This window comes from Balearica regulorum, chromosome 19 (genome assembly GCF_011004875.1).
Source record: "Balearica regulorum gibbericeps isolate bBalReg1 chromosome 19, bBalReg1.pri, whole genome shotgun sequence".
Lineage (NCBI taxonomy): Eukaryota > Metazoa > Chordata > Aves > Gruiformes > Gruidae > Balearica > Balearica regulorum.
The window spans coordinates 9,383,293-9,410,952 of NC_046202.1; the positions used below are offsets into that span (position 1 = coordinate 9,383,293).

At 47.3% G+C, this 27,660-nt stretch overlaps 1 protein-coding gene across 3 annotated transcripts in view; it reads left to right on the forward strand.

The window, feature by feature from the left end:
- Positions 1 to 21,532, forward strand: part of LOC104630112 (SPNS lysolipid transporter 2, sphingosine-1-phosphate) — a 140,734-nt gene extending 119,202 nt beyond the window's left edge. The window contains exons 11-14 of one of the 3 annotated variants that reach the window (XR_012838366.1): positions 215 to 378; positions 933 to 1,015; positions 15,575 to 15,621; positions 17,538 to 21,532. Coding sequence is in view for 2 of the 3 variants with exons in the window: in XM_075771425.1 (XP_075627540.1) it covers positions 215 to 378; positions 933 to 999 (231 nt within the window). In the remaining variant the exon portion in view is untranslated. Of the gene's footprint in view, positions 1 to 214; positions 379 to 932; positions 1,016 to 5,852; positions 7,205 to 15,574; positions 15,622 to 17,537 lie in introns of those variants that run through there. The other 2 variants (XM_075771426.1, XM_075771425.1) reach the window with 2 other exon arrangements.
- Positions 21,533 to 27,660: the final 6,128 nt, after the last annotated feature.

Sequence of the window (27,660 nt, forward strand, 5' to 3'; positions counted from 1 at the left end):
TGCCGAGCTGCTCACACCATAAGTTGCCCAGCCTCCAGAGTGGCATGTGGAAGGCTGAAGCGTGCAAGGGACATTCAGCTTTTACTGAACACACTGTTCCATTTTAAACCTCATGCACATGTTCAGTGGGCGTTTAGGGAATCGTGTTCCCTTCACCATTATCATACCTCTTTTTCATCTAAGTGACTAATTTTTTTTTGCCTGTCTCTCCTAGATCTCAGACCTGATACGACAAAGCACAAAGGAGTCCCCAGTCTGGGAGTTCCTCAGCTTGGGGTATGCACTCATGCTCTGCCCGTTTGTCGTTGTCCTAGGAGGGATGTTTTTCCTGGCCACAGCCCTCTTCTTCCTAAGCGACCGAGCCAAAGCTGAACAACAGTGAGTAACCTGGCAATTGCAAAAGGGGGAGGTACCGCACCATGTTTTCTCCCTTGAACGTTATGCTTGTACTCTTTCCCTGGCCTTGGTCCTTCCAGGTAAAGGATGTCGGGTTGTGTGTTAAGAACCTCGGCTCAGCAGAGTGCATGAGGCTGCACGAAGCACAGGGGCTTGGGTCATGCTGGCTGGGCATCCTTTACACGCTTCTGCTCTGGCGGATCTGTTGTTGGCCATATGGCCTGGAGGGGTGCACAGTGTTTGAGGTCACAGGCCCCTTTTACCCTTGTGTGAGCATGCCACAGCCCAGGCCATCTGTGGTGAGGGCTGCTAGGTGAAGAACAAAAGATACTTTACAGAGCTTGGTGGTCAGCATTGAGCCCACAGCCCCATCTCAGCGCCCTGTGCCCTGCTCACTACCTCCAGTACACAGGGACATCAGGCAAGAAGGAAGAAAGCTGTGTGTGGGGACAGACGTGCTCAAGGGTTGCTGTAGTAAAGATAGTATTTCCCAGTCCCTTGTTGCAGCTTCTAAAAAAAAAGCTACTGTTTTTCAGTAAAGAAACCGATTCGGACCACCTCACGGTTGGCAACTACAGTAATTCAGAAGACGCTTCCACATGACATACAAACTTCTGGGGTTAGTCTCTTTCTCATAATTGTCAAAAAATAAGAGTATCTATGTGTAATGTCATGCTGAATATGTGGGTAGGTGACTAGTCCGGTGTTGACTATAAGTTGCCTTTGCCTTTCTCCCCCAGGAGAATGGGAGACATGCAGACACACAACAGATGTTTACAGCCCGTCGTAATTCTGCAGACAAAGAGAGTATACCTCACTGTACCTTAAGGAGAAGGGCCCTGGCACATCATTGTCACTAGACGTAGTACAACTAGAAGGAAAATAAGATGTTTGGAGGTTGACATAAGTGTTTGAACAGTTTGGGTGATACTTTCTGGCTCGAACTATCATATCAGATGGATGCAAGAGATTTGGAAGCAGTGCCACAGATGGTGCTGCGGCCCTGTAAGAACAGCTCCACCTTCCTTTTACTAGCATGCACAAATACCAGAGAAAGGAAAGGTTTTCTGCCTCCTGGTGCCTTTAGATCTATATATTTCCCCTATACTGAGATGGTTAAACATTGTGGAGAAAACAAGACCTCCTTGCAACATACGTGATGAGGTTAAGTCCTGCACAGTTGAACAGTGGCTTTGGAGATGTGATGTGACAGATGTGTGCCTGGTTTGTTATCTGCATGTAAGGGCTTTAAATTGCAAGAAGTGAAATTGGAGATTAGATGTTAAGAAGAACTTCCTAAGAGAAAAAAAAAAGAGGTAAATGCTACAGCAGATTATTTGGAGAAGATGTGAAAGCTGTCCTGTGTTTCTGAAGGCCTCCCTGGCTCAGTCTTGAGATAGGAAGATGGGACTTCTTCTCTGGCTGCCTTCCAGCCCTACTTCTGTAATTGTGCACATAAGCTGTACATGCAAATCTAAGTAGTGATCACCTGGGGACATGGCAAGATGAACATAAGTTTCTAGGTGCTCAGGGTGGCTTTTTCTGCTGCAAGGAGCCAAAAGTTCTATTTGGTGATACAGTGCAGCAGATGAAGTCCCCCTCATGTAGCCATAGCATTAAATGCCTTTGCTCAGGGCCCCCACCTGTTTATAGGAAAACTTCACTCTACTCAGAGGGGAGAGTGCTTGTTCCACTTATAATTATGGTGGAGATGTGTCCCTTTGCCCCACATGTGCTGCCAGCATGGTATGACAGCATCTCAGGCGGTGAAGGAGGATTTCAGTATTCAGGTACTGTTGAATTCTGGGTCACTCCCATCCTTATCAGCACGTCTAACCCCACCTGGACCTTTATGCTGGGAATGCACTGTGGCATCCAGCCGGTCTCCCAGCTCCAGTGCAGTTCTCAAGGAAGAGGGCTTCCTCAGGAGGCACTGCAGGTCACAGGCTGGTCGCTCACTGGTGGACTCTGCTTGGGTGCCAGAGTGGGGGGGTGTTACAGGATTCTTCTACAGTGCACCAAAACACCAGCTTTGCAATAGTGTTACTGTGGGAGGGAGATCGCATCCCACAGCTCTGCCTTCTCCTGCACAACAGGGTTTATTTCTGTCTGTTGCTGTCTGGCCTGAGCAGATTTGGTTGTACTCCGTTCATGCCCAAAGCATACCAGCTTCCCAACCAGTCACTGGTCCACTTTTTGAAGAAACATACTCAGGCCTCAGACCTGGTTTTGTTGCTCTCTCTCAGCATCCTTCCCTTTCCTGGTCTGTCTGATTCACATTTGTTCATGAATTTTATATTATTCAGCCACAGATCTTTCATGTTACAAACTGGCTCAGATACGAAAGGGAGAACAGTTGTCATAAATAATGGTTAACAAAATAATTTCTCTCAAATGACTCCTACTGCACTGTTTCTGGGATATGCCCACTCCCGTGTTAAAAATACTCTGGCATCCTACGGTCAGATTCTTGGAGAATGCAGTTTAATTCAAGTTTGACACATTACCGAACAGTAAGACAGGATCTTGAATAAGGTTGGCAACCATGGAGTGAGGCTCCTCTCCCTGCCATGTGCAGTGGTGTCTGTGCTGTCGACAAGATCCCGTCTGCCGTTGCCGACAGGTTCAGCGGTCTCCTCGGAAGAATGTACAGGGAAGGATTTGTTTGTTATTAGCTGCATGCTTGCCTGTGAGAGAAAAGACAACAGAGCGTTTTGCTATTAGCAGCTTAAAACTCCATGCCGACTCCAAACCCGACGTCCAGCTCCCACGTATCTGACTGACCATCTGCCCTTGGCACCGCACACCTTTGGCAAGGGCAGCTCTCTGCCTGGCCAGTCCGCCCTCCTATCCTACCTATTACTTGCTGGGTATGGGAGAGAATTTCTTTTTCAAGATGCCTTGTTTTCCTTCTGCAGTCAGTCATGCTGCTCGGACAACAGGAGTTGGAAATGTGCTTTGCCAAAAGAAATCAATTAACCTGCAGGAATCACAAACGCTGGTGTCACACGCCAGAGATTAAACCCATTCATCACCAGTGGGGTCAGGGCACACGGGGCAGATGTCACAGACCTTTCTAATGAACTAACATGGAAGCAAAGAAGTATAATGCTGCTCTCTTGCAGCTCTGCCTATGGAAATTAAGCTTTCCCTGCCTTAATTTCCGTGCTTCTGTGAAAAGTAGTTCAGGGTTTTATTGCTGGGATTTTTTCGTTTGTTTGTTCCTTTGTGTACTGGTCTCTGGGCATTTGCTTAGAGATAATTTCTTCTTCCAGGCAGGACAGAGTGCCAGGATAGCAACCCCTCTTTCCTGTAAAGCTTCCTCCAGTTTTCACCACACTTCCTTTCAAAAACAGAATTTCCAGGCTTTCAGTGCCTTGTGACTTTTTTACACTACTTTTATCGTTGCCACAATTCCTGGCATATTTTGTAGATTACTTTTTTAAAACAGGAATTCCAGTCAATGAGGCTGCACCTCTCACAAAAACACTCATGAGAAAAATTGCTTTATGCAGCAATTCTTTTTTTTTTTAAATCACAATTCTTTTATAACCATTGTCATACTGCTTCAGAAGTCTGACAGCTTAAAGAGGCATTTAGTAAATTTAGGACTAGCAGAGAACATGATACCATACATCACTCTGTAATGTAATCCAATCATTTTGGTGTGATTTTTAAAACACAAATTTAATCCCACCCTTCCAAAGTGATAAGAGAGAGAAAATGGTTAAGAATGGTTTCTGTAAGAGCTCTCATGCATTAGTAGTAATAAATACTTCCATTCTTTTTTAAACTACTCAACTGCAATTCCTGCTGTGATTTCACTTGACTATATTGTTGTTCCTTTCCCGTTCTGTACTACTGCAGTGGAGGGTTAAAGCAGTCATATTTTATTTCCAAACACAACTGCACTCTGTACTGTATTTCTCTTACCTGCTTAATGAAAATTTGTGAGACCCAAGCTATACCTCAAGATCCTCTGGCAGACGATACGTACATGTACAGTCTTGCCACAGCAGAGCCCTACACAAACAGATCAGAAATCTGATGACCTTATTTTTATTCCCTAGCTCCATCACCGATACCCGTGCAGCTTTGGCAGATATCAGCCAGAAGGCAACTCTCAGAGGTCAGGAGTACTTCAGGTACTTCACTTCTTGGAAGTAAAAGCTCAGCACCCCTGAGAATTGCATCTGTGGTCTGTCTATGTCCTCTTCCCCACTCATAATGCAGATAACTTGGAAAAAGCCCAAAGCTTCACCCTAGAAGGCTGCAGAAGAAATGCCTACATTGGTACTTACTACAAGCAATGGCTTCACCAGTAATTCGGAAGAATGTGCTGGTTTTGTTATGAAAAGGAAAAAAAAAAAGTCCTTTCCCCAAGCTGTGACAACTCTTGGGTGCCAGGGCATATAAATCACGGTAATGTAATTAGCGTGTAATGTGATTCTTTTCTGGGCAGTCGGCGTGAGCTTTGCTGAGCCGTGATCCTGTCTCTGCATGGGCAGAGGGACCTGTAGGACCACGGATGCTCTGCAGCAGGCATGGGGTGATTCTGCAGTCCTGTCTCCAACTATGGCCACTCCCAGTCGTTGCTGAGGGAAAACCCAAACTCACCTCGATTTTTCCTGAGAAGCACCACCCTGTGCAGGATAGTCTACCCCTCAAAGGATTTTATTTTTTTTTAATCCCTGTTTTTATACCTGGAAGCATGAGATTTTCTGTTTTTTCCTCATATCCTTCCAGAGGTACAGAAAGATGCTCTGGATGGATATTCAAGTTTTATAATTGTTCAGCCCCTCTCTGCATTCTGCATGATACATGCTGGGTATTTTCACCAAAGATACAGCAATGCAGATCAGGCAGCAGGATACAACTGCAGTGTGTATCCCTGGTGCAGACACGAACAGGAATAAATAGCTGCACTGATGCAGCTGGTCAGAACAAAAGAATTTAAGTATTTAACTAGATACCACTCAGCACTTCAGAGAGACCTGCAAGCCTAAATTTTTCAACCATTGGTTTATATGACAAGAATCAGGTTCTTTAAACAGCTCTAGTAGGTTTTTCTTCTCTCCTAAAATTAAAATGAAACATTTAATAATAATAAAAAATTTACTCTTAACACCTTTGATCAGGTGTGGAAACTCTTGCTGAGTAGCTGATTAACGTTTCAACGTGGGTACAAACACTGGAAAGAAGATACTCATTACAGACTAGATAGTGCAAGCCACAAAAAGAACAAGCCCTAGTCCATGCACCTTTTCTGCTGTCTTAAACACGGCACATCTGCAAATTACTTTACAGAAAAAATGAGAATAATCCATTTTCAGACTCTGTCTTCTGCCTCACATCAGGCTTATTTTTAGCCTTTTCTAGAACTAGATATAAAATGATCTCCCAGTTCTCCTTATTGCAGCAATTTGAAAGTGTCTGACCTTATTTTTGCTTTGCAGATTCTATTATGTGGGGCAGGGGAAGGACTCGCAGAGTTGTCAGCCCTCTTTTCTCTGATTTTTCTGTGGCAGCAGTTAGAGACAGACAGGACCCATCAGATGACCTCATGTTGTTACCAGCAAAGGACAGAGTCCCCTCCGTTAATAGTGTCACAGGTATTAAACTGGCATGCTAGACCGATACAGAGAATGTTCCATTCTGGTAGTCTGCATTGCTAAAAAGAATATTTTTTTCTTTGAAAAATTTAAAGATGTATTGCAAGGAGTTCTTTAAAGAGGCTGGACACTTACTTTAGAGAGATGCCTCAGCGCTGCATTGAGGCAGAGTTTGGATTTGAGGAATCCAGGGCCAGCAAGTGGATTTTAAAACTCCCATAGAGAGATATTTGAGGAACAGTTCACTCACTGCTGATATTCAGCTATTTAGGGAGAATACCATGATTGCTTTGTTTGGTTTTCACTTTACAAAAGAAGAACAATAATTAAACATTTCCTATAATGATATAAACTCACAATGCTTTTTTAGCCCAGATAAGATGTCCTTGGCCTTTAAAGGCATGTGAATTTACAGCAAAAAGCCCAGATTAGGATGCGGAGGAACTGTGACGATGGAAGAAGAGAGGCAGGGAGGGTGTTCTGGATATCTGAGAGTGGCATGATGAAGATGCATAGACTGCAGATGGAATAAAATTAGACTATTAGATGGTTTATATGGAATTGAAAGGTTGGGAATATGAAGGGAAGAGGTGGTGAAAATGTGAGTAGGTTTATTATTGCTGGAAAAAGCCTGCCTTTTTTTTTTCCCCTTGTTTACTAGCCAAGTTTCCAACTCCACAAATGGAGCTAGCAAATAGAAGAATGTCATGGCTTGGGACTGGCTGAATTTTAAACGCCGGTTTACTTCTTCAGTTGGGAGCTGCTGGTTTCATGCAGATGGAAAATATAGTCTCATATAGAAAAAAATACTGATTTGTTCTGTTGCTTTAGTCGACCTGCGGATTTCCTGCAGGTTAGGTAGGAAGATGTCAAAGGTCAGTTTGGTTGTTCACAGACATTTTGGTCCTTACACAAAATACTCACGGCACTTGAAATATGCTGTTGAAGTTGGCAGCAGGAGTTTTGCTTAAGTACAGGCAGAAGGATTGAGCCAGCTGGTGTTGGCATAGCTCTTGCTAACTGTGAGCTGTGGAAGAGGCTGCAGGCAGAACTTCATGGTTCTCCAAGCTCATTAGTTCCCCATATATACTGCCCTTTTGAGGTTAATCTCCTGTGCCACAGAGAAAGGAAAACAATATTCCTGGACTATTCCTAGCCACGTAAGTGCTGTTCTACAGCAAGAACGCCATTTCTCCATGTGCCTGAAGTTACAGGAAGGCAAAGCTTACTTGCCCAAGAAGAGCCCAAGAGATCTTGCCAAGATCAAGAAGTACTTGGAGTCCTACTGCTGTCAGCACTCTCAGCAGTGACCTTCAAGAAGTCAGATGCTGTCCCTAAAATGCTCATCAGCGGTAAAACAAGATTAAAAGCACTTGCCCACAAGGTGCAAGGGGCACTTAAACCATATGTCTGCAATGAATTCAATACGTCAATTTGCATTGCCATTGCAAAGGATGGTTCTTGGCACGCAGGGACTTCATCGTGCAGGAAGATATTTTAAACTCACGTTTAGACGGTTTCTTTGCTAAGGCTGCCCTGGCACACATATGAAACCTGATCAGATCCCACGCAGGTGACTGGAGCACTGAACAGAAGGCAGCCTTCCAAGCCAGAAACCCTTTCTGACACAAGGAAATAGAACAAATCATGAAAAATTCAGCCTTGCTAGTCTGTTTCCTGAAGCCTGTCATGGTCACAGACCATATTATGAAAGTATTGTTATCCACAGTAGATGACCTCTTCATGTGGAGAACTGTGCAAGGCAGATTTTCAGCAAACTGTGACTGTAGGTGTGTGAGAGTAATTTACTTGTAGTTGGGTCTTGGGCCTGAATGGCATCTTTTAGTGAAACAGGGACAAAATTGTTGGGAGTATTACTTCCAGCACTTCAGTAAGGAATGTCTTAAGTGCTCTGCCTTGGTCCTTCCTAAATTTGCTGCCAGACAGGGCTTGCCCAGACTTACAGCGGAGCAAAACAGGAGGATGGTTCCCCATACCTGGTAGCTTAGAGGTTGGTGAAAAGAGCTGTATCATGAGACAGTTATTTTGGAGGGTAAGAAGTTTGTTTCTAATCAAGTGGCATCAGGAAGTTCTACAGGATTTTCTGTTTAAAGATTTAATTAGATCATACCTGTCATGTTTTGTCCCCTTTCCCATTCAATCATGCCAAGAAAAAAGCAAGACCCTGCACTTCCTCTTTCCCCCATCATTTCAGTCGACATGAGAGTATGATGTTACCCACATCTTCTACAGTATTAAAAATCCCACCACCTTATTTCTGAGACCATCATTATCTGGCAGAATTATACACGCAGGGATAGACTCAGGCACAAAGTTTTGAGGGCTTCAGAGACCCACATCTTCACTAACTTCAGAAGTCCACATTAGCGTACCACCGCAGAGCAGTAAGGCAGACTTGCTCTGGAGTTCATTTCCATCCGAGTCCTTGGTACCCTGAGTCCTGTTAACCGCTCATCTTCGCATCTGTTCTGTTCCAGCTGCCTGGAAAAATAGAAGGAAAGGTTATTGATTTTTTTCTTTATGCCAGTTTTCTCCTCTGTCAAGATCTGCGATAGAGGAAAAATAGAAGCTGACCTATGTTTCCTCCTCTGGAGGCAAATACACTCAGCACCTAGATTAAATGAACAGATGGAAAATACTAACAGAGTCTGCGCAGCTTTAAGGGGCTGTACCAAATAGAATAAAAATGTATTTGCTGTACATGATTATCATATTCTGTTCACTAAACCCACTGACGTGCAGGAAGAAAAGGGGATTTAAGCCAATTCATTTCTTTAGTGCAGCTGGCGGAGCACCTGTCACCACCAGCACGAAGCTCCCGTCGGGCTGTCTCCACGAGCGAGCTGCTGCTCAGCGCAGGCTGATCCACCATCTCTAGCTCCAGAGGGAAGGGCAACCCTATGCCAACGGCTGCCAGGAGGGCTGCGCACAACCAGGTCCTGTTTGAGCCATGGTTTGGAGTGCTTCAGGTTTACACAAGCCCCTGGCTTCCTCTCTGGGTGGAAATGAGTGAGCACAAGCAGGCAGCAGAGCTAAATTAAGCAATGGTTTCCTACTCCAATGCAAGCTACTCCTATGCCCAATTCTTTGTTAAATTTTGTTAGCGTTCTGCTTAGCGTCCTTTTCCCTTAGCAAACTGACCTCAGCTTCATCAAACAGACCCTGTTCCTGGGAGGCTGGATGAACCTGTCACGATGCATCAGGAAGCTCAGTGCGTAGACTATTTTTAGCTGTGCCAGTCCTGTCCCTGCACCACTCACTGGGATCCTTCTAGGTTGATGTAGTATTATTGCTCACCTTCAGTGTATCTTCCCTTTCAGTCATTGTTTTCAGCTGTGGAGCCTTTAAAATCAAAGTACTGAGTTTCTGCGGTAGTGCACGTTGTTAATCGTGGGTGTCTTGTCCCATAGTTACTGACAACTACCAAAATAGCTTGAGTTCAGTTAAAACAGGACGTGCTCTCTGGAAAAAATCCTTGCTTTGGCTGTTCTTATACCCTGCTCAGGAGGTAACAGGCTGTACTAAGGTTTAGTGTTCTGCAGCCATTTTTAGGGAGGAGATGAGGCACAAGCGCACCTAGCAGTTTGTTCAGCATCCCGGGAGGACTGTTGTAGAGCGGGGAACCAAAACCAGCTCCTTCCAACTGCAGGTGAAAATGGCAACTATATTTAGTTACTGGAGGACAGTAATGGCTAACATATTTACATTCTGCACTGCGTGATTGAAATTTCTGTATAATGAAGGGCATAAAAGGTACGCACTTGAACTGGAGTCTCCAGCCTGCTGGTTTTGCTCTTTGGAAAGTGTCTGGCAAAAAGGTGGTGCATTGTTGGGATGAGTATGTTACACTCACAAGGGTGGCAGAGAGCCAAGCTGAAAGAGCAGTCTCTCTGCAGTAGATAAGACAGCTGGGTTTGGCTTCTGCAGTGAGAAAAACCAGTAAAAAGCAGAATAGCCATGGACTACTTCGATTTGTTTCTGGGGCAGAAATCTTTGCATGCACTCAATGCCCACATGCGTGTGGCTCTGTTAGCATTGTGCATTACTAGATGAAAGTCGGTGCATTTAATGGAGTTTGATTCGAAGTCCTCAAGGGAAATGTGACAAAATCCCAGTGAAATGCAGCTATAAATCCCCATGTGGTGAAATATTGGTGAGACAAAGCAGTAGGGTTTGTGTAGTGTACAAATGAGTGTGATATTGTATGAGGGGGGGGTTGGTTGTGGTTTTAAGGAGGTGTTTCCTGGTCCTACGTAACTTGTTTGTATTGCTGGCAGGCCAATATATATATATATCTCCTCTTGAAGTTGATTCTGTTTGAGGGTGATGACAGTAAGCAGACAGTGGTGGAAAATATGAGTGGGAGGGTCTGTAAACTTGTGTCCATTTCCCTCCTTTGTTTGCTAAAATGTTAATGTGTTTGGGCAATTGGCTTCAGCAAGGATTTACTTAAGGCAATTGATCCCCACAGTAACAAGGTGGTGGACGCAGTGAGCCAAGTATGTGAAACGTACACTTCCCTGACGTTTCTCCCTTTCTGAACCATGGCTGGTAAATTAGGAGGTGGTTATTGTGCAGAGAGAGGACTTGCCCTGTGCCTCAGCCTACTTTATATAAGCTCCTCTGCTTTAGCAATCTCTTTCCTCCTCCTAGATCCAACTCCACTTGTCCTCTTCGCAGTGTCAGGGAGACCATGGTCACAGCTTTATTCTACCCTAGGACTGTAACTTACCTGATGGTCCTGAGATGGTGCGCATTTTCAGATGAGGAAACCCAGCATGGAAAGCTGCCCCAGCTCTCCTACTCCATCATTTTGTTGGTTATCTGCAGGAATACAGCAATAACAACAGCATGAGCCAACCTCGTGTGCAAGTAACTTCCCATGTTCATTTATCAGTTGATAAAATTCACTGTTACATCTGGAAGACGTACAGGTGTGGAGGTACAAATGATAATCCTCAGCCTCTGGTTTTCTTGCACAGTTTGAGACAGCAACATTAGATTTGAATGCTACTGATGAGGTTCAGTAGCAGGATTTGCAGACCGCTGCACCTGGCTGGGCTGCTAATCGTCACTGATACACAGGTGGAGCGTGTCATTGGCTCTACAGCTTTGATGCCAAAAAACCAAACCCTTAACTAGCTGTATTTGAAACAGAGATTTGATTTTCATAGATTTAAGGCCATAAAGTCTTATTACCTTTCAAGGATAACTGTCCATTTAAACATTTAATCACCTAAAACTTCTGGTTTCAGTGTGTTCACAAGGCCTTTTGGAATTGCGTCTTGCCCTCATAGTATTTGTAGAAGTGACAACTGGCTGCTGCTCAAGCTTGGGTGCTTCCAGTGTTCAAAAACCTCAGTTAGGCCTAGCATTTCCCATCTCAATTTGTTCAGCTTTATTAAGCAGGTCTTAGCCTTCTTTCTGCTAAGGCCACTGTCATCAGACCTGCTCCCCAGTAAGCACTTCCCAAACAGATTTTGAAAACTTCCTTAAACAGAGGTTTATGCCCCGGCTACGTCTGAGTAAGTTCAGACAGGGAGGAATCTGCTGACGGGTGCCGCTAGTGAGTGCTACGCTGGCATCCCTTCCTGAAGCGCCGCCTCCAACGGGCACTTTATAGGATATTGCATGGTACTTCAGAAACACAGAATTCTCTCCGGTGAAATGAAGAAGGATCCTTAATCACAGGCAGGAGTTGCTGCTACGTACAGTCATCCAGCTGCCCCTGTAGCCCCAATGCTCTTGTCTGCTGATCGCACTCCTGCTAGTCACAAAATGAGTTACTTGCAGGCTAGAAGGACCCCACCGAAGCATTATATTCTTGGTTGTAAAAGTTAAGTGGTGTTAAGTACAGCAGGCTGTAAAAATTAGGACATTATTTCCTAATATGCTTCTCTGTTACAAAAACCAGAGCCGGAGTTGTTTAGGTCATAAGAAAACAGGGCTTTTGGAGAGCTGTAGGATACTAAAATACCTGTGTTGTTTAACTTATGTATGAAACTTAACAGGAAACGGCATCAACAGCATTCACAAAAGCTTTACACAAGCACGGCCTTTCTCTTGGAGAGAAAGCACCATTGTGCACGATGGTGCTGCACGTGCAAGCCTGCAGGTGTGTTCTCCTTCTTGGCATCCTGTTATATGCTCGAGTTTGAGCTCATGAACAGGGATGATAAATTCATGGAGCTCAAGCATTCGGTAGCTGATATTTTATGGAAAATCGGTGGGACATATATCCTGCCACTGCTTCTCACAGCTTCACCCTAAATTGTTGGAAGAGATGGAGCTGCAGGTGAGAAGGGAGATCTGGGGTTTGTCTGCTGGCGCAGGGGGGAGCAGAGCATTCTCCATGGATGTGGGCAGCAAGATGTCTTTCAAAGGCCTCATAAGGCCAAGATTGTGCCAGGAACAGTCGAGCAGCGTGGCTCTATTACAAACCATAATCCCCAGGATCTGTTGGCTTGGTGACCAGCTAGACTGAAAGGGATGGAGCATTTGGAGAATCATCTCTGCACAATTCCTGAAACAAAGTAGAGTATAGCTGACCTGTAAAAGATCCTGGCCACTCTTCCGTTATCTTAAATTTGTCATCTTTTTCTTATGCAGTTCTCTAACTGGCTGAGGTGCTGTGAAATTAGATCCATTTTACATAGTATAAATATTTAACAGCTCTAGAGCGTGTAGTTTAATATTAAACAGACAGTCTTATAAATACTTCAGAATTATAGATGCTGTCACACTACATGGAAATGGCTTGATAGGATCTAGAAGAAATATTCAGGTTTGACAGGGGAGGAAATGATAGGGTTAGAAGGAGTCAGCCACATTTTTAACTGCTGGAAGAGCCCATAAAAACAACTAAAAAAGTTGTGCAGCTTCTGTTCTTGAAAGGCAATTTGGGTAAGTTTCCTCCCCCTCAGGAAATAACAGAGTGGTTCCCACCCTGCTCTCTTCAAGGAATGAAAACATTCACAATCTTAAGAAAACACTGCAGAGAAAATAGAACAATTTAGGAACCAATGTTTAGTCAGCAGATATCCCTGAGTCGGAAGCGACAATCTATTCAGTGGGGGATTATCGTTATTAGAAAGGCAAGTGGGACTTAAACAGGGATTTAGAAGCTCTTGAGCCTTGTTAGCTTAAGTCCATGTACTATGTTTTACCACCTAAAAGAACCTAAAATTTATTATTAGTGGTTTTGCTTTAGAAAATAAAAAAATTGACAGCTGACCTGCTGCCACCTGTAAGGTGAGCCTTGTTGAAATCAGGCAGATCATGAGCCAGTGACCACTGTCTACAGCACAGTGCTTCAGCGGGAATGAAGACTGCATTCTCTGAAATTTGGGAGACTGTTTCAGTTCTCTCCTCTACCCACGAGCTTCCTATGTGATCTCTGAAAGTCACTTCTCTCCCCAACAAGTTCTCAAGTCATGCAGGGGTCTAATTTCCCATGAAATCTTCCAAACGCATTTCAGGATTGGCCCCTCTAGGCCTCTGTTCCCATCTGTGAGAGAGAGAGATAAAGCAGAAGTTGGGAAAAATGTGTTAAAAATGCAAAGAACGAGTAACACTCGTGACTCGGGGACAACATAAATACTTATGTGGGAGGTACATTTTATCCCATAGGAGCCTGAAGTATATAAGTAATATAAGAAGGAAAGTCTTGTGTGTGTTTGTGGTTCCTCTGTCAGCAATGCAGGTGGGTTCTCTGTGCTAAACTAATGGCAAAACGAACTTCTTCTGTATTTATTCTGTATCTTGTAAAAATGTGGAATTAGTTACATGTTAAGGGATGTGACTTTCTAACAACATTACGGCGCATTCAAACATCTGGGAGTTTTAGTATTCTGTGATAGCCTCATAACATACAGTTTACTTCCTGCTTCTGAAGTTGACTGTAGCGTTACAAGGTGATCTGGTTTAGCTCTCTGATGTATTCCGATAGCTAAAAGCACAGTTCGTGTTCAGTATAATGTAATGTCCAAAGCAGTAGGGTTACCAAGAATGGTAATTCTACAAAGAAACTTGGGTCAGCTCCTGCGTCAAAAATATTTCAGTTTATAGCCTTGAAAGGCAGAAAAGGCGTTATACATCTTGGAGACAAACTTTCTGTGAGGTTGGTGTGAAGTTAAGAGCTGAAGGGCTGAACCGGGCTGATTTCTGATGCAGAGATTTCTTGGGAGGTGCCCCCTAACCACTGGTTAATTTTTATCCTGGAATACATGTCTGAATCCAGCATCATCCTTTTTTTTTTTCAGCAAAAAAACCAGTGTCCTGAGTCAGGTAGGAAGTCTGGTGAAGAGCCACAGATGAGTTTTAATGAATCAGCATTTTCCAAAGGAAAATGACATTGCACTGAGAAGTCCGTACCTGGCAGAACCTCAGGTGGTGATGGTTGTTTCTGCGATCTTCCCTGTAAACCCGCCCAAGTTGCTCACTGATTCAGAAAGAAGCTGTGCTTTTGCAACCATTTAGGGTATAAAATACTGCTGTTTCAGTTTATTTGTTATTTTAAGTTAGCACAGACGAATGGTATGAGAAGACTCTTACTTTGTGACTGATTTATTCTCCTGTTGGCCAAGTACAACGAGGATGCATTTGGGCAAAAGCACTTGAACGTGGCAACGTCACGTGAGGTGGGGGTTTTCCAGCGTCGTCACTGAGAATCCCGGCTCCCACCACCATCAGTGAGCACCCAATATAGAAAGCAAGTCCCAAAGGTCTTCAAGTCCGAGGGTGATTTGTCTGTCTTACAGGCCCTGCTGTGCTTCACACCGTCAAAGGAGATGGTAACCACAGTCTGGGCAGGCACGAGCAGGGTGGGAGAGGGAGGAGAGGTGATCTGCACCGGGAGAGCTGTTGACGAGGAAGGCTGAATTGCACAGGGCACGTACTGCAATGAGAAGGAGCACGTCTAAGGGATGAACTTTGTAAAACTATTGCTGCCTTTCCCTGGGTACCCCACGGAGCAAACCGGAGCTGTTCCCCTCACTGCCCTCAGCTGCAGAACGTGCAGGACAGCACATTGCCGAGAACAGCTTCTGCCTGGTGACACTGCGGGCCCCCCTGGACTCCATCTGTCACTTGGGAGCAGTTGTCTGGAACAGCAGCAGGTCCTCAGGAGCTGAAACCTGAGAGACAGCTCCTTTTTTTCCTTAATTTAATTTTTATCAGTGGTGACTGTTTACATTTATGCTGTCAGTCTGAAGGACACCATTCAACAGCCACTGTATAAACAGTCTTGTTACTGGCTTAGGGAAACAATTGCTCCGTCCGACTGCCTTTGGGACCTTCCCAAATCCTTGTCAATTAGTGTCAGCGATGTAACTTGGCTTGTTCCAGCAATTGTCAGAATTGCTATCAGACACCACTGTGAAAGGGTTTCAGCTTTATACCACTGAGCAGGACAGTTATTAATGTCCCAGCTCTTTAGAAAATGTTAAGCAACAGGAACCTGGACTGAATAGGCTGGTATCGTTTTAGGAGGCTGTTTCTGGGCTAATTGCAGCTCTCACACATCACTTTTGTTTTCCCTTCACCAGGGTGAATCAACTTGTGATGCCACCAGCCTCTGTGAAAGTTTGAGATGGTGAGTGACCCAAACCAGCAATTGCTCTCACGTTACCTATCTGCTCCAAAATCCCTGTCAACCCATTTCTTTCCTTATAAATTGGAAAGAAGTTAACCTCGGACAGCCATGGTCTGCACCTTTGCTACCCTCAACCCAAATTGGAGCAAATCAAGAACAGGGAAACCAGGGGTCAACTCAAGTGTCCTTTGTTGCATTGAGTTGCTTCCAGAAACCTGGTGCTCCCTTCTTTGAGCAGGTAAGACCATGATGTTCAAGACTATTGACTTGAACACCAGCAGGTATGATTGTCCAAGGCCAGAACTTAGAACATATCTTGCATTTGTAAAACCTCCTGCTGCATTGCTTTTGGTCCGACAGCTGCTCGCTGTCAAAGACCATTCCTAGCATATCCCAAATTTTCTGAAGAAAAATGTTTTCTGGCAGCGCAGGAACTTGCATGTTGTTGCTAGGACTGTCCCCACTGCAACCCTTGATCCAGGGGGACAGAGCTGAGGCCTCGGCAGTGAGCCAGAGGGAGAGTCCCACTCCTGCTGCCCTTTCTTCTCCCTTGTGTTCATGCTATTCTTATCACTCCCCAACAGTCACAGCATTGCAGCTCAGAGCTGCAACGATTGATAAACACTTCCTAGCATTTTACTCTAGCCAAAATTAATTAAAGCAAGTTTTTGAAGAGGAGATTTCTTTCCCATAAATTAAATGCATTGAAAGAGTAATCATAAAATCAGAACTCAATAACACACTTAAGAATGGTCTTTTGGGGGAAAAGATTTAATACAATCTCTAGTACAGCAGATGTGTTATTTCCACAGAGGGGAATATGTTCTGGTATAGGCTAAGGATATAATAGGCCTGCCTGTACCTTGCAGTCTCTGGGCTGGATGTGTACTCACACATTGTCATTTATCAGTAGCTTTTAGACAGAGTTGTTTTTTTAAAAAAGTCTCAAAAAATCTGGGAGCAAATATTAGGTGGTTGTTGCCGAGAGTTGCCTTATGAAACACTGACCACTTGGGTCCTGTGCACACCTCGGTTTTTCACTGTACTTTCTTCTCTTTTGGTCCAGTTTTATACAGGTTGAGAGAAACCAGGCTGTTGTTAAAGGGAATTTTTCTACAACCCAGCAGTCCCTCATTTTTAAGGTCAGGGGTAATTTCCTGCATAACATGGAGCACAGAACCCCTCACAGGAAATCCTGCAGTGAGAGACCTGGTTATCCTTTCTACTTAATCTATGAAAGCTGCTGGCCATTTAGATATGCCGCAGCATGTACAAGTGCTACATCACCAGTCAATACGTGTGCTGATGTTGCTCTTTAAAGCTAGTGTATACCACCAGCATGCCTAGAGAAAGCCAGTGTCTGCTCTACCTTGTTAGCAGCAAGACCGACTGATAGCTGAGCTCTACTGTTGGGGACGTGCACGCCGGACTGACTCCCTGACCTGGGCTCGCCAAAGGACAGCAGTTTTGAAAAGTGACAATTTAGGGCAAGAAGCAGTCTCTCCTTTCTTTAGTGAACTGATGTGAACACAACAGTCTAGCAAAAATTAACCCTGTTATCCGCTGAGCTGTTTCAACCCACATCACGAACAGTTGTACCTACACAACTGACATAAACAAGACATGACCGATGCCCTTAAATAATACGGACAGGAGTCTAAACCTGCTACTGGTTCACTTCCTTGGGCAGATTTTGCCTGGATTACAGTGTATTTGTGTTTCCAATTCCAAAAGCCTACAGTACATCCCAAAGTGCTGCCTCCGGACTGGTCAAGCTCTGTGAGCCTCCAACGTGCATGGAGGCAAGGGCTCTCCTAGCTGGCCTCCACCACAAAGCTGGGGTGCACACGTTCACCATTACCAATTGATTCCTCTGACTACCCCATGAACCACCTTTTTCTCTTCTTTGTTTGCAGTTGCCAGTGAAGGAAATGACATGTGGACTCCTGCTCCCCCCACCACCACACCAATCTCAAGCTCAAAGCCCTTCCGTACTGGAAACCAGTGGATCCTTCAGCTCCACACCACCCTGGAAGGGTTATCCCACACCAAATCGATCCCACCGCTCCAGCCTGCAGGGTCAGGCACCAGGAGATGAGCAGGGCAGCCTGGAACACAAGTAATTCTTGAGCATAAGGACATTCACAGGTTCCTCTGAGCATCGAAAGCAACTGTCCGCTGGACCCACAATGTGCTACCCAAGTGAGTGACTGTAGATTGTGTATATGGTTTTAGTTGTAGCCAATGAAGTCTGCATTGTTTATAGGGCAACTTACGTCCTATTGAATGCTGCTGTTCTGTCAGCACTCCCACACCCAGAGACTGCACTAGTTGGGGACCTATTCTGTACATCACCTTTTCTTTAACACTGAAGGCTCAATTCAGATTATTATTTTTTATTTAACTATGTCATAAGATGCTTTATTTCTGCTGAAGACATTAGATGACAGATATATATATATATATATATTTAGATAAACAGTTTTTATTTAAACATTTAAAATCTGCGGCTGCCTGTGCAACCATACCAGACACGAATAACGTCCACAACTCTCCTCATCTCAGTGCCTGGGTATGAGGCCCTGCACGGGCCCCGTAGGAAGACTTCCAGTGGGTGACTGCCTGTCACCCGAGGCTGAGCAATGGGACGGAGGAGAGAGTTTCGCTGCACTGGGTATGCTGGTGGTTGTTACAGAAAGGCCCACAAGAACTTTGGACAGAAATACCTAGGGGCTCTAGAGTTTGCTCAATATACTAAATTCAACCTTGCCTAGGAGGTTCACAGGTTTTTAAAATACCAAAATCCATCTGGCTGAATAGCTTTACCTAGGGCCTGGTAGTGCAATACTGCTGTGCCAGTGACATCATGCTTTGTTTACATGCATGTCATATTACACGTATTGTCAATGCTAATTCTCCCTGTCGGTATTTTCAAAGCAGGTGGCTGATACTCTGCTGTAGCTGTTTCTTTGGAACAATGCTTAGGTTTAATGCTTGCCCGACCCCACACACAGTCCCAGACTACTCTTCCTGGGGTGTCAGTTGGTCACTTTTATCTTTATGAAGATGCATTTGAGGTCTTTAATACACAAGGCCAGTGTCTGAACTGTGTTAGTCTCAAACGCAGAAGCATGTGTCTGTAAAGCGGTCGGAGTGCCATTTCACGAGAGGCTTGTGTTTCCTGCACCTCGCCTCCACGAGCCAAATTTATGCTAGGTCACCTTGATGCTGCAACGGTGTGGGGAAGGCAGGCGAGCAGAGTCAGGCTTCCAGAGAAAGGGCATTGGTTCAGTGAACTCCCTGCTCCCTTTTTTTCTGTTTGGATGTCTCCCACAGGTTAGATACTCCCCTCCAGTTTAGCACACACCTCAAGCAGATGAAGGCACCTCACTCTTGTGCTCATGTTTAACAAGTGGCTGTGGTTGGGCTGCAAGTAGGACTAAATCAGCAAAGGAAATGCCAAACCGGGACTGGATACGAGTTAAGTCTGGCAGCTGGCTGTCCTGATTGTGGCACAAGTTTGTTCAGAGACACAGGAAAATACTGTTAGTAAATCTGGGGTTTATCTCCCCTTCACTGTCAAGATGTGCTAGGACCTACAGTACCACACTGTAGTAGAGATGGTCGGTAATTCCAGTTACCAGTGAACTGGTTGATACCCACCACATAGCCGGTCTCTGCTCAGGCAGGTGGGGTCGGAGGGGGTGACTCCTTTAACACCGTGAGCCTTTCCTCCCCATCAGGCTCCACAGGACTCTTCTGTGAAGGTTGCTCTGTCACCTAAAATACCTTAACAATAGCTTTAAGATTTGGCTAAACAACTAGACCCAGAAATTTTCTTTGAGTGCCTGGGCATCCTCCCGAGAACAGCAAGCAGGTGCTAGAAATAATAAAGCAAAGCAAATCCAAAACAATGCTTCATTTCCCACCTTGTGCCACTATTTACATTCATGGGGGAAATACTGCCTCTGTAGTCTAGGAGCCAAACACTTGGCTTTAAAGGCACATGAATTTCTGATTCCCATTAAGAAATTCCTTGTTAAGCTGTTTAAAATGGAACCCAACAATCAGTCATTTCATCTCAGAGACCAAAGAAGATTAGCCACATTTCCCAAATTGCTTTTCTGATAGGCTCTCTCTGTTGTAGCATTTACTGTCAACAAAATGAAGCATTCCTGCTGAAGTTCAGAGATTAGGAATTGTCCTTAAACTTAATTCTCAGGAGTCAACAATGAAAAGGGAAGTTGAGTGTTTTGTAATTTCAGTAGCCCTCCTTGTTGGTGACAAGCCCCGGCCCTTGTTAGAGAAGCACAGCGCTGTTACAGGCCAGCTTTATCTTCTGCGCATATGAAGGAAATTGCTGTGGCTTTCTTTTTAACAAGGGAAGAGGGAAGGGAGCAAGCGAGGGAGTGAGAAGCGAGTCCTACCTGCAGCGGTTCCACACCACGGGATCCCTGAATCCCAGCTCTCACATGTTCCAGGCTAAGAGAGGGAAGCCGAAGCAGCAGCTCTAACAGCTCAGAGGTGAACAGAAGGGAAAGGAAACTCAGCCCTTCTAGAAGTCTAGACTGAATGCGTATTACTTCTATCCAAGCTGAGCAACAACCCTCATTAAAATGAGTATTTCTGTTTTTATAAAGAAAGGCTGTTCATAGGAAAAGATAATTAATTTTTTATAACGAATCAGTGTATTTTAGTATCCATCACACTGAATGAAGCAAGATTCTAGCCCATCACTTAAGTAGTTGTTCAGGTGATCAAGGTTATCTTTGGGGTTCTAAGCTTCAACACAAAATTAAATAGTCCAAATAGGGACAAATAATACCTTTAAAGCCACTGATCGCGTGCACAGAAAATCACTTCATGTGAATGTCTGAAAACTAGAGTACACAACCAGGAGCCTTTGAAGGCATTTGAAAAGACATGGGAAAATGCTACGAAAGGCAGCGAGCACTACCCACACCCTCTCATCCCAGCATGTACACATCTCCTCAGGACAGGGAGCCACGTGAGGGCAAAGGTGTTGGGGTTCTCAGCGGGTGCTGCTGTGTCTTGCCCCCACTCCCTGGTACCTGCTGCTCACCCTGTTCCTCAGGGCTGCGACCGGTCCTTCCCTGTGCTCTGCCCCTGTTCCCCACCTCTGCCCGAGAGTCTGCCCTCTCCCATGGTTTGCCTCAAGGCGCCGGCTCCTTCCGATCTCCCGGTGTTCTGTGTGGGACGCAGCCTCGCTGCATTCATCAGGGTCTGTGCAGGGTGTCCAGAGTGCCCCTCAGGGCTTTCTTCTACTCCCCTTCATAAATGGTTGGGTTTTTTTAAGCAGCCATTAACCCCCTCCACAGCTAACGCTGCATTTGCACCAACGCACGCACTACAGGAGCAATTAGGCGGCTTGCACACAGCAAGAGAAACAGAGGTAATGGGAACTGCACAGAGAGGCAAGAAAATGACCCCAAAAAAGCAGCAAGCTGCCCCCCAAGTAACTACAATGCCTCCTGCTGCCATTGCTCCGAGAGCTAGAATCTGGGTGAACCCAAGAGCCTCTCCCCTTTTACAGACTAGCTGAGAGAGACCCTCAGGGGGACTAAACCCTGTGAATGAATGGCTGTACTCTGGAAAGCGGAGTTCTTCTCTGCACCCTCCGTCCTAATTGTTTTCTTCTCCATTTGCTTTATTGTTTGGTAAACCAGCACTTAACAATCACTTTTACTATGTGATGTACGGGAGTATATAGTATATTTTCTTGTTATACAAGGGAGGCGTATAAAATAGTTTTCTGATTTCTTTCAGAAGCAAATGACTATTTTATTTTTTAAGAGCAATTGATTGTGAATCTCAGAGTATAAAAAAAAAAGATGAATAAGCCAAATATATACCTTTATGTAAATTAAGAAATAAAAGTATTTAAAACATACCTGCTGGCTCCCTTTCCTGCGTCACCTCTTGCTCTGGTTGCACACTCCTGCGGTTGCCGTCTGCAAGGCTGGTCCCTGGGACAAGGCTGCCCCGAGCTCCACCAGCCAGGACCGCTTTGATGTGGATGGCAATGAACCTGCCGGGACACCAGCCTGCCTGGAGCTCCTTTAACAAGTAACGCCACGGGCAGGGAAGGTCAGAGGGAGCAGAGGGGGGTGAGTGACGCTCTCCTTTTCTCACCGAGTTGGCTGCCTGGATCCGGCCCAGATAAAAGATCAGTAAGTCAGTGGTGGGCACAGAGGCAGGGTCCTGCTCCATCCCCTTCCAGGCCCCTCAGCTTCACAGGACGGTTGCATCTTCTTGTGGGCAAAAGAAGGAGCGAAGGGGCTGGTCCTGCTGCTTCAGGAGCTCTGCAGGCGCCTGTTCTCCTGCCTTGGCCTGCAGCCGCAGCACGGACAAGGGCCCTTTGAGCCTCCCCTTACCAGCCGTGGAAGAGACCTCTCCTACCTTCCCCTCGGCACTGTTCTCCTTCAGGACAGTGCAAGTGTCCAGGCCAGGACGCTCCTGTGAGCAAAGGATTTGTCGCTTAAACAATCAACCCTGATCGCCTTTCGGCAGCTCATCTCGGGGATTTCGGCGTAATCATACTGTGTAAATGACTTGAATAAGCATAATTTTATAAATTCTGATGTTCCAGCAGCTAAGCTTTGCAGCTCAGCAGCTTTAGCTTCCATCAACCAACAAATGGGAACATGACTGTACTGCTCACATGGTTTTTGTACACAGACACATGTCTGGCAAACACAACAGCCTCACCGCTTGGGCTTGCACAGGCTGACTGCCCTGACCATCTCCACCGCACACTGCCGCCAGAGCTGTGCCTCACTTTGCAAAGCCCGAGCTCGTCCAAGCTGAGGCCATTTCCACTGCAGGTGTCCTGGTCTGGCTGCTGGTGCATGGCCCATGGCTGCACGGGCACCTCGTTCGCTCCTGAGCAACCACTGCAACCATCTCCTGTTGGCCCTGGCCAAAAAAAAAAAAAAAAAAAAAAATCTCTGTATAATTCATAGTACATGACTTCTTCAAAAATAAAACTTTACGGTTTTAGCACTTTAAAATAAGCTCAGAAGGACACAATGTTTACCTCACGAGCGGTCGATTCAGCCCTCTCTGTGAGCACGTGCAATGAGCAACAGCTGCAAGGCAAGTCAGCGGGAAATCCCTGCGGCCAGGCTCTCCCCTGCCAACAGCCACGCTGTGACCGTGTCTGCCGGGTGCCGGGGCAGCGGTTCCCCATGGGTGGCCGGCCCAGGACACCCCGCACAGCAGGGCCAGTCCCTCCGGAGAGTCACTGCCCCAACCGACCCAGCACCAAACAGCAGCAGCATCCTGCCGACCCCAGCACATGCTGCTGACCAGCGAACTGGGCTGGTTTGGCTCACACCACAAAGCTGAACGCCACAAACTGGTTTGAGCCACTTCCTGTAACCTTAGGGCTTCTGATTTTACACAATTAATTCTTTAAGAGAAAGCAGAGAAACATTGCCATTGAGCCCTGCTTCCACTAAGATTTGGGGAGGACAGGTTCTCCTTTGGCTGAGAAAGGGAGAAAAATAAAACCACAACTTACCATTCTGCATGCTGGCTTCACTGAAGTGTTTCTGAAGACAAGATGACCGAACATGTGTTTTCCCTGTCATTTAAGTGTCTCCCAGGTATGTCTTGAACCTGTCCCAGGCCATATTTTATGTAAGTCTGGAAATAAGCTTGGGACTGATGTCTTGGCAGCATGAGCAACTGGGGAAACTCTCTGGTTCTGCTGGCCCACCCATCAAAGTAAAAGCTGTTGCAGCTTCTTTTCTCTGGAAGAAACCCGGCTGCTGCCGAGTTGGTCACAGCTACTGTACTTGCCACAGCATTTGTGCTACCAAGCGTATTGGCCACAAGTGGCACATCAGCACCAGTGCTCTGCACCGCTGTGGGACACTGCCCACCTCACAGGGATACGATGCCAGCACTAAAACCCCGGGCTTCTCCTGCATCACCCAAGATCCTGCTGCTGCAGGGCGGCTAATTCCCCACCAGGCCCGTTAGAAGGTGGCCAAGCCACTGTCTGCCTCAAGCCCTGCAGGGCCTCCTGCCATGGCAAAGGCTTGAAAGCCATGGCCTGCTCTCATCTGCAAGGATGAGGCTCAGAGGGAGGACAGAGACCGGCACACAGGTAGATTTTTACCCCCCTTTGCAGAGAAGCGCCCTGTACTGCCCAGCTTCACCTGCCTGCCACGCGCAGCCTCACCCCCCCGCTCAGAGGAGCCAGCCTTGTCCCAGCCCTTCTGCCCAAACCCTCCATGAGCCCTTCAGTGCCGACTCTTCTGCCAGTCACAGGCAGTGAGGAGAGTCTTAAAGCACCTTGGGACCAGTCATGACTTCGAAGAGAACAGTGAACAGCCTTCCCAGAACCAGTGAGCACCAGACTGGGAAAGGCCGTTTCAGCCCTCCTCCTCGCGGGGCTCCACCAGCCTGGGACAAAGGGTGGTCTCCAGCGGTGCCCCCCAAAGAGTGCTCCCTCCAGCTCAGCGCCCCAGTGCCTGCGGCTGTTTTCTTGCATTCAGAATAACCCTCGAGCTCTTATCGCTGCCAAAGAGCTTCTGAGCCCGGGACAGCTGAAAAGAAAAGGCGTCATTAAAACGAAAGCATTTTCTATCCCCCAAAGCCCTAAAGGTCCAGTGACAGACAGGACATGAAGTCAAGCAAAATGAAACCTTTGCGGTTGTTAAAATGCTTATTTGTGCTGGTGAAACATGATTTGACTTGGTGGATTAGTGCCTGCTTTCTATAAACTGTGCACAAAAGCCAGTCTAAAGCCAGGTAATTTAATTGGCAAAACGGCTGTTACTGAAGCCCAACTTGCATCGTGCCTCGCAGCTTTCCTGTCCCTTTTCCCCTTGACCGCTCCACAAGCGCTGGAGGCTGACCTCACGCACGAGCACGGCAGCCGCCACGCTGGCGCGACAGAGGTCGATGACAACCTCTCCAGCTTGGCAGCTGGCACTGCCCCGGTGCCATCCCTCTGTCAGGAACACCGGCTGGCACGGCTTCAGCCTCATGCTCTGCCCTTCCCCGCTCTGTCCCAAAAGGGCAGCAACAAACCGATCCGCACGCGCTCCTAACCTCTGTGAGCCCCGCAGATACCCTGGAGCGGCTCGGCTCCATGGCCACGGCTCACTCTCACGCGGGCAAGGACTCCCCCAGCACCGGTGGCCATGGCAGGAGCGCGGTGGCTCCGGGGTGCTGGGTGGACGAGCTCTGCAGACAAGAGCAGGTTCCCCCTTTGCTGCCTGGAGAGAGCTCCCGCATCCAGCTCACCCCAGGGAGCTGGTCAGTCAAAACCTGCTGGTCAAACCAGTCAGCAAGCTGGAACGAGCAGACACAGCAAGTGGCACCTTTCCCTAGCAAAAGCACTGGCCGTGCCACGTGCCATGACAGCCCTGTGAAAGGCTCTTTCCAGACCACTGTTACATTGACCAGGACCTTCTGCTCTGCCACAGCTTGGCTGCGATTGCACCTCTGGGCCTGCAAGCGAGGGAGAGCTCAGCGCGTCCCTACAACAGCTCTGCGTGCTCTCCGGGCAGAAAGCACACCAGCTGAAAGGGGACACTCGTAGACAAGGCTTCACCCCAAAAGCCTCAGAGGGGCAGCGGCCCCTGTTGTGAGGCCACAGTACCTGCTCTGCCCAGCACCCGCCAGGAGCAGGCTCACGTTCCCACAGAGGAGTGACGTGGCATCACCCGAACCGGGGAGCCTGACGCGGCCCTGGCCCTGCTCCAGGCTGCTCAAGGCCCTCTTGACTTGAGCACCAGGCTCAGCTCCCACAACGTGATCAAGCTGCTGCCCTGCTGCACGTCTGAAGAGACGGACGCTGCCTTCCCTCTCCCAACACACCCGCGTACCCGTGTGCTCGCCTCGCGTCCCACCCACCCCACCCACACGCTGTTCGTCCTCTAGTTCTGCAGGGACAGTGGTACAAAGTCCCAGGATGTCTGACTTGCACAGAAAGAAGGGAAGAAATCGTTAGTGCAGACAGCGTTCAGATTTGAAACCCCTGCTCCCCTTCAGAGCATTTCTGGATTATTAAACACGGATGGCCCTGACCTGCTGGCCTCTCGTATGCTGCATTTGCATAATATACAAAAAGTCATCACTCCGGAGACATCTGGAGGGGCTTAGCTGGGATTGAGGTTTTAACAAGGCAATGAACCAGCTTTCACGTTAAATGGCAGAGGCAGGACAGCATCCCCAGTGCCAACAGTCCCTTCTGAAGCAGAGGCGCCCTTTTTCTTGGAGACAAGATTGGAAATAATAATTGCCAGTACCTCCTGGCTGGGAACAAAGACTTGCAGCTCTTCTGCAGGGTGCGGCAGCAGCTATTCCAGTCAAGACCCTACAACAACCTTCAGATTAATAAGTGGCTTGGGAGAAAAGGTCGAGCAGGACGAGTCCAGCCCTCAACTGCTCAGACAAGCGTGGGAGCACTACTCAGAGATGCAGACACCAGCCACCTCACGGAAGGTCCGTTCTGCATTAACCTGGTCACATACCTGCAGCCTAAGCCTCCATCCTGCTTGAGGACCAGCAGCTTCCTGCAAACCCTGCTGAGGCTGGAGGCCAACTGTTAGCGAGCGTGGGCGAAAGGAGAGCTTCCCTTCACACGCTGAGGGACCTGGGCAACTTCGCAGAGCCCCCCTTCAACTCCTGCCCCAATCTGTGCCACTACCTGAAGGGCGCTTGACTTGCAGAGTCCAGCACCAGTCCAAATCCAGGAAGGGCAAGGGCTGCATCCTCCAAAGCAAGGACGAAGGGCTGCTCAGTCCTGCCTCCCTTGGGTGCCAGAGGAAGCCAGCTGCGAGGGCAGAAAGCGAAAGGTGGGAAAGGAAAGGACAGACGTTCTCTGCTGAACCCTGCCAGCAGGAGGGCACAGGCGCTCCAGCCCTCACCTGCTGCTACCCGGAGCCAGCACGCTCCTTGGGATGCGCAGCAGACCTTCCACGATCACGGCTGTGACAGGGGAAGAAGAGGGCTGCACCTACCCCGGAGTCTGCAACTGAACGTGTCTGCAGAGCTGCCAGCAGCTGTCTCCCAGGGAGTTTTATGCCTTTTGAGAAAAGAATCATTGCAAAGGCAGATAAATAGCCATGGGCAAACACAGCCCTTTGCAGCTCTTCTCTCACTCCCTCCAAAAGCAACATGACATTTCCAGTGCCCTTATCTATGTCTGGTGGTACAGGCCCACCTGCGGGACGAGAGCTGAAAGCAGAGCAGGAAAAGCCCTGCACCAGCCCCTCACTCTGCCGGCAGCCGCCTGCTTCTGCCAGGAGCCAGCACCAAGCTCCTCTGGAGGAGGAAGGAGAGCACCTGGGCCTTCATGGGGACTGTTCTCCTCTGCTGGGAGAGGAGTCAGGGCCAGCCACCACCCCACACCTTCTGGCCTCCAGGAGCAAGGTGGTCAGCAGGCAGGGGTGAGGAAAGGAAGGAGGAGGCTTTAGAGGCAACCACACCACGAGTAGGGTTTCAAACGCTTTGAGACTCAGCTCTCAACAAGTACCAGGTACCCAACACCTTGGAGAACCTGGTCCTGGCGCTCTCCAAAGGGGCGATGGCCTTCTGGCAGTCAGGAGCCTGGGGATAAATAAGCAGACGCAATTCCAAGCAATCACCTCCCCAGATCGCTGCAAGCCTGCTCGTTACGGGTGCCTTGCACGGCTGCACGGAGCCTGCTGGCCTGGCAGACTAGCAAATCAATCAACCAGTTCAATTGTTTCACCGTTTTATTGATGTCCCTTGTGCTATGACAGGGGCCATCACCCCTCCTGCACCCAGCAGCAAAAAGGCAAGAAAGCCAGATCATGGTAGTTCCTGATGAGTGGCCAAACTGGATATAACTGACCCCAGAATGTGCGTGTGCAAGCCCATTTAACTCCAGGCATTCAAGACAGCGTCAGCATCTCCCAGGCTGGAAAATCTGTGAGTACTGCTGGGCCTGGGCAGGACAGAAACGTGCCCTTAGGGGTTACTGCTGAACCTCCCGCAGGGCTCGACCACACGACTCACAGCGCCAGCACATCTACC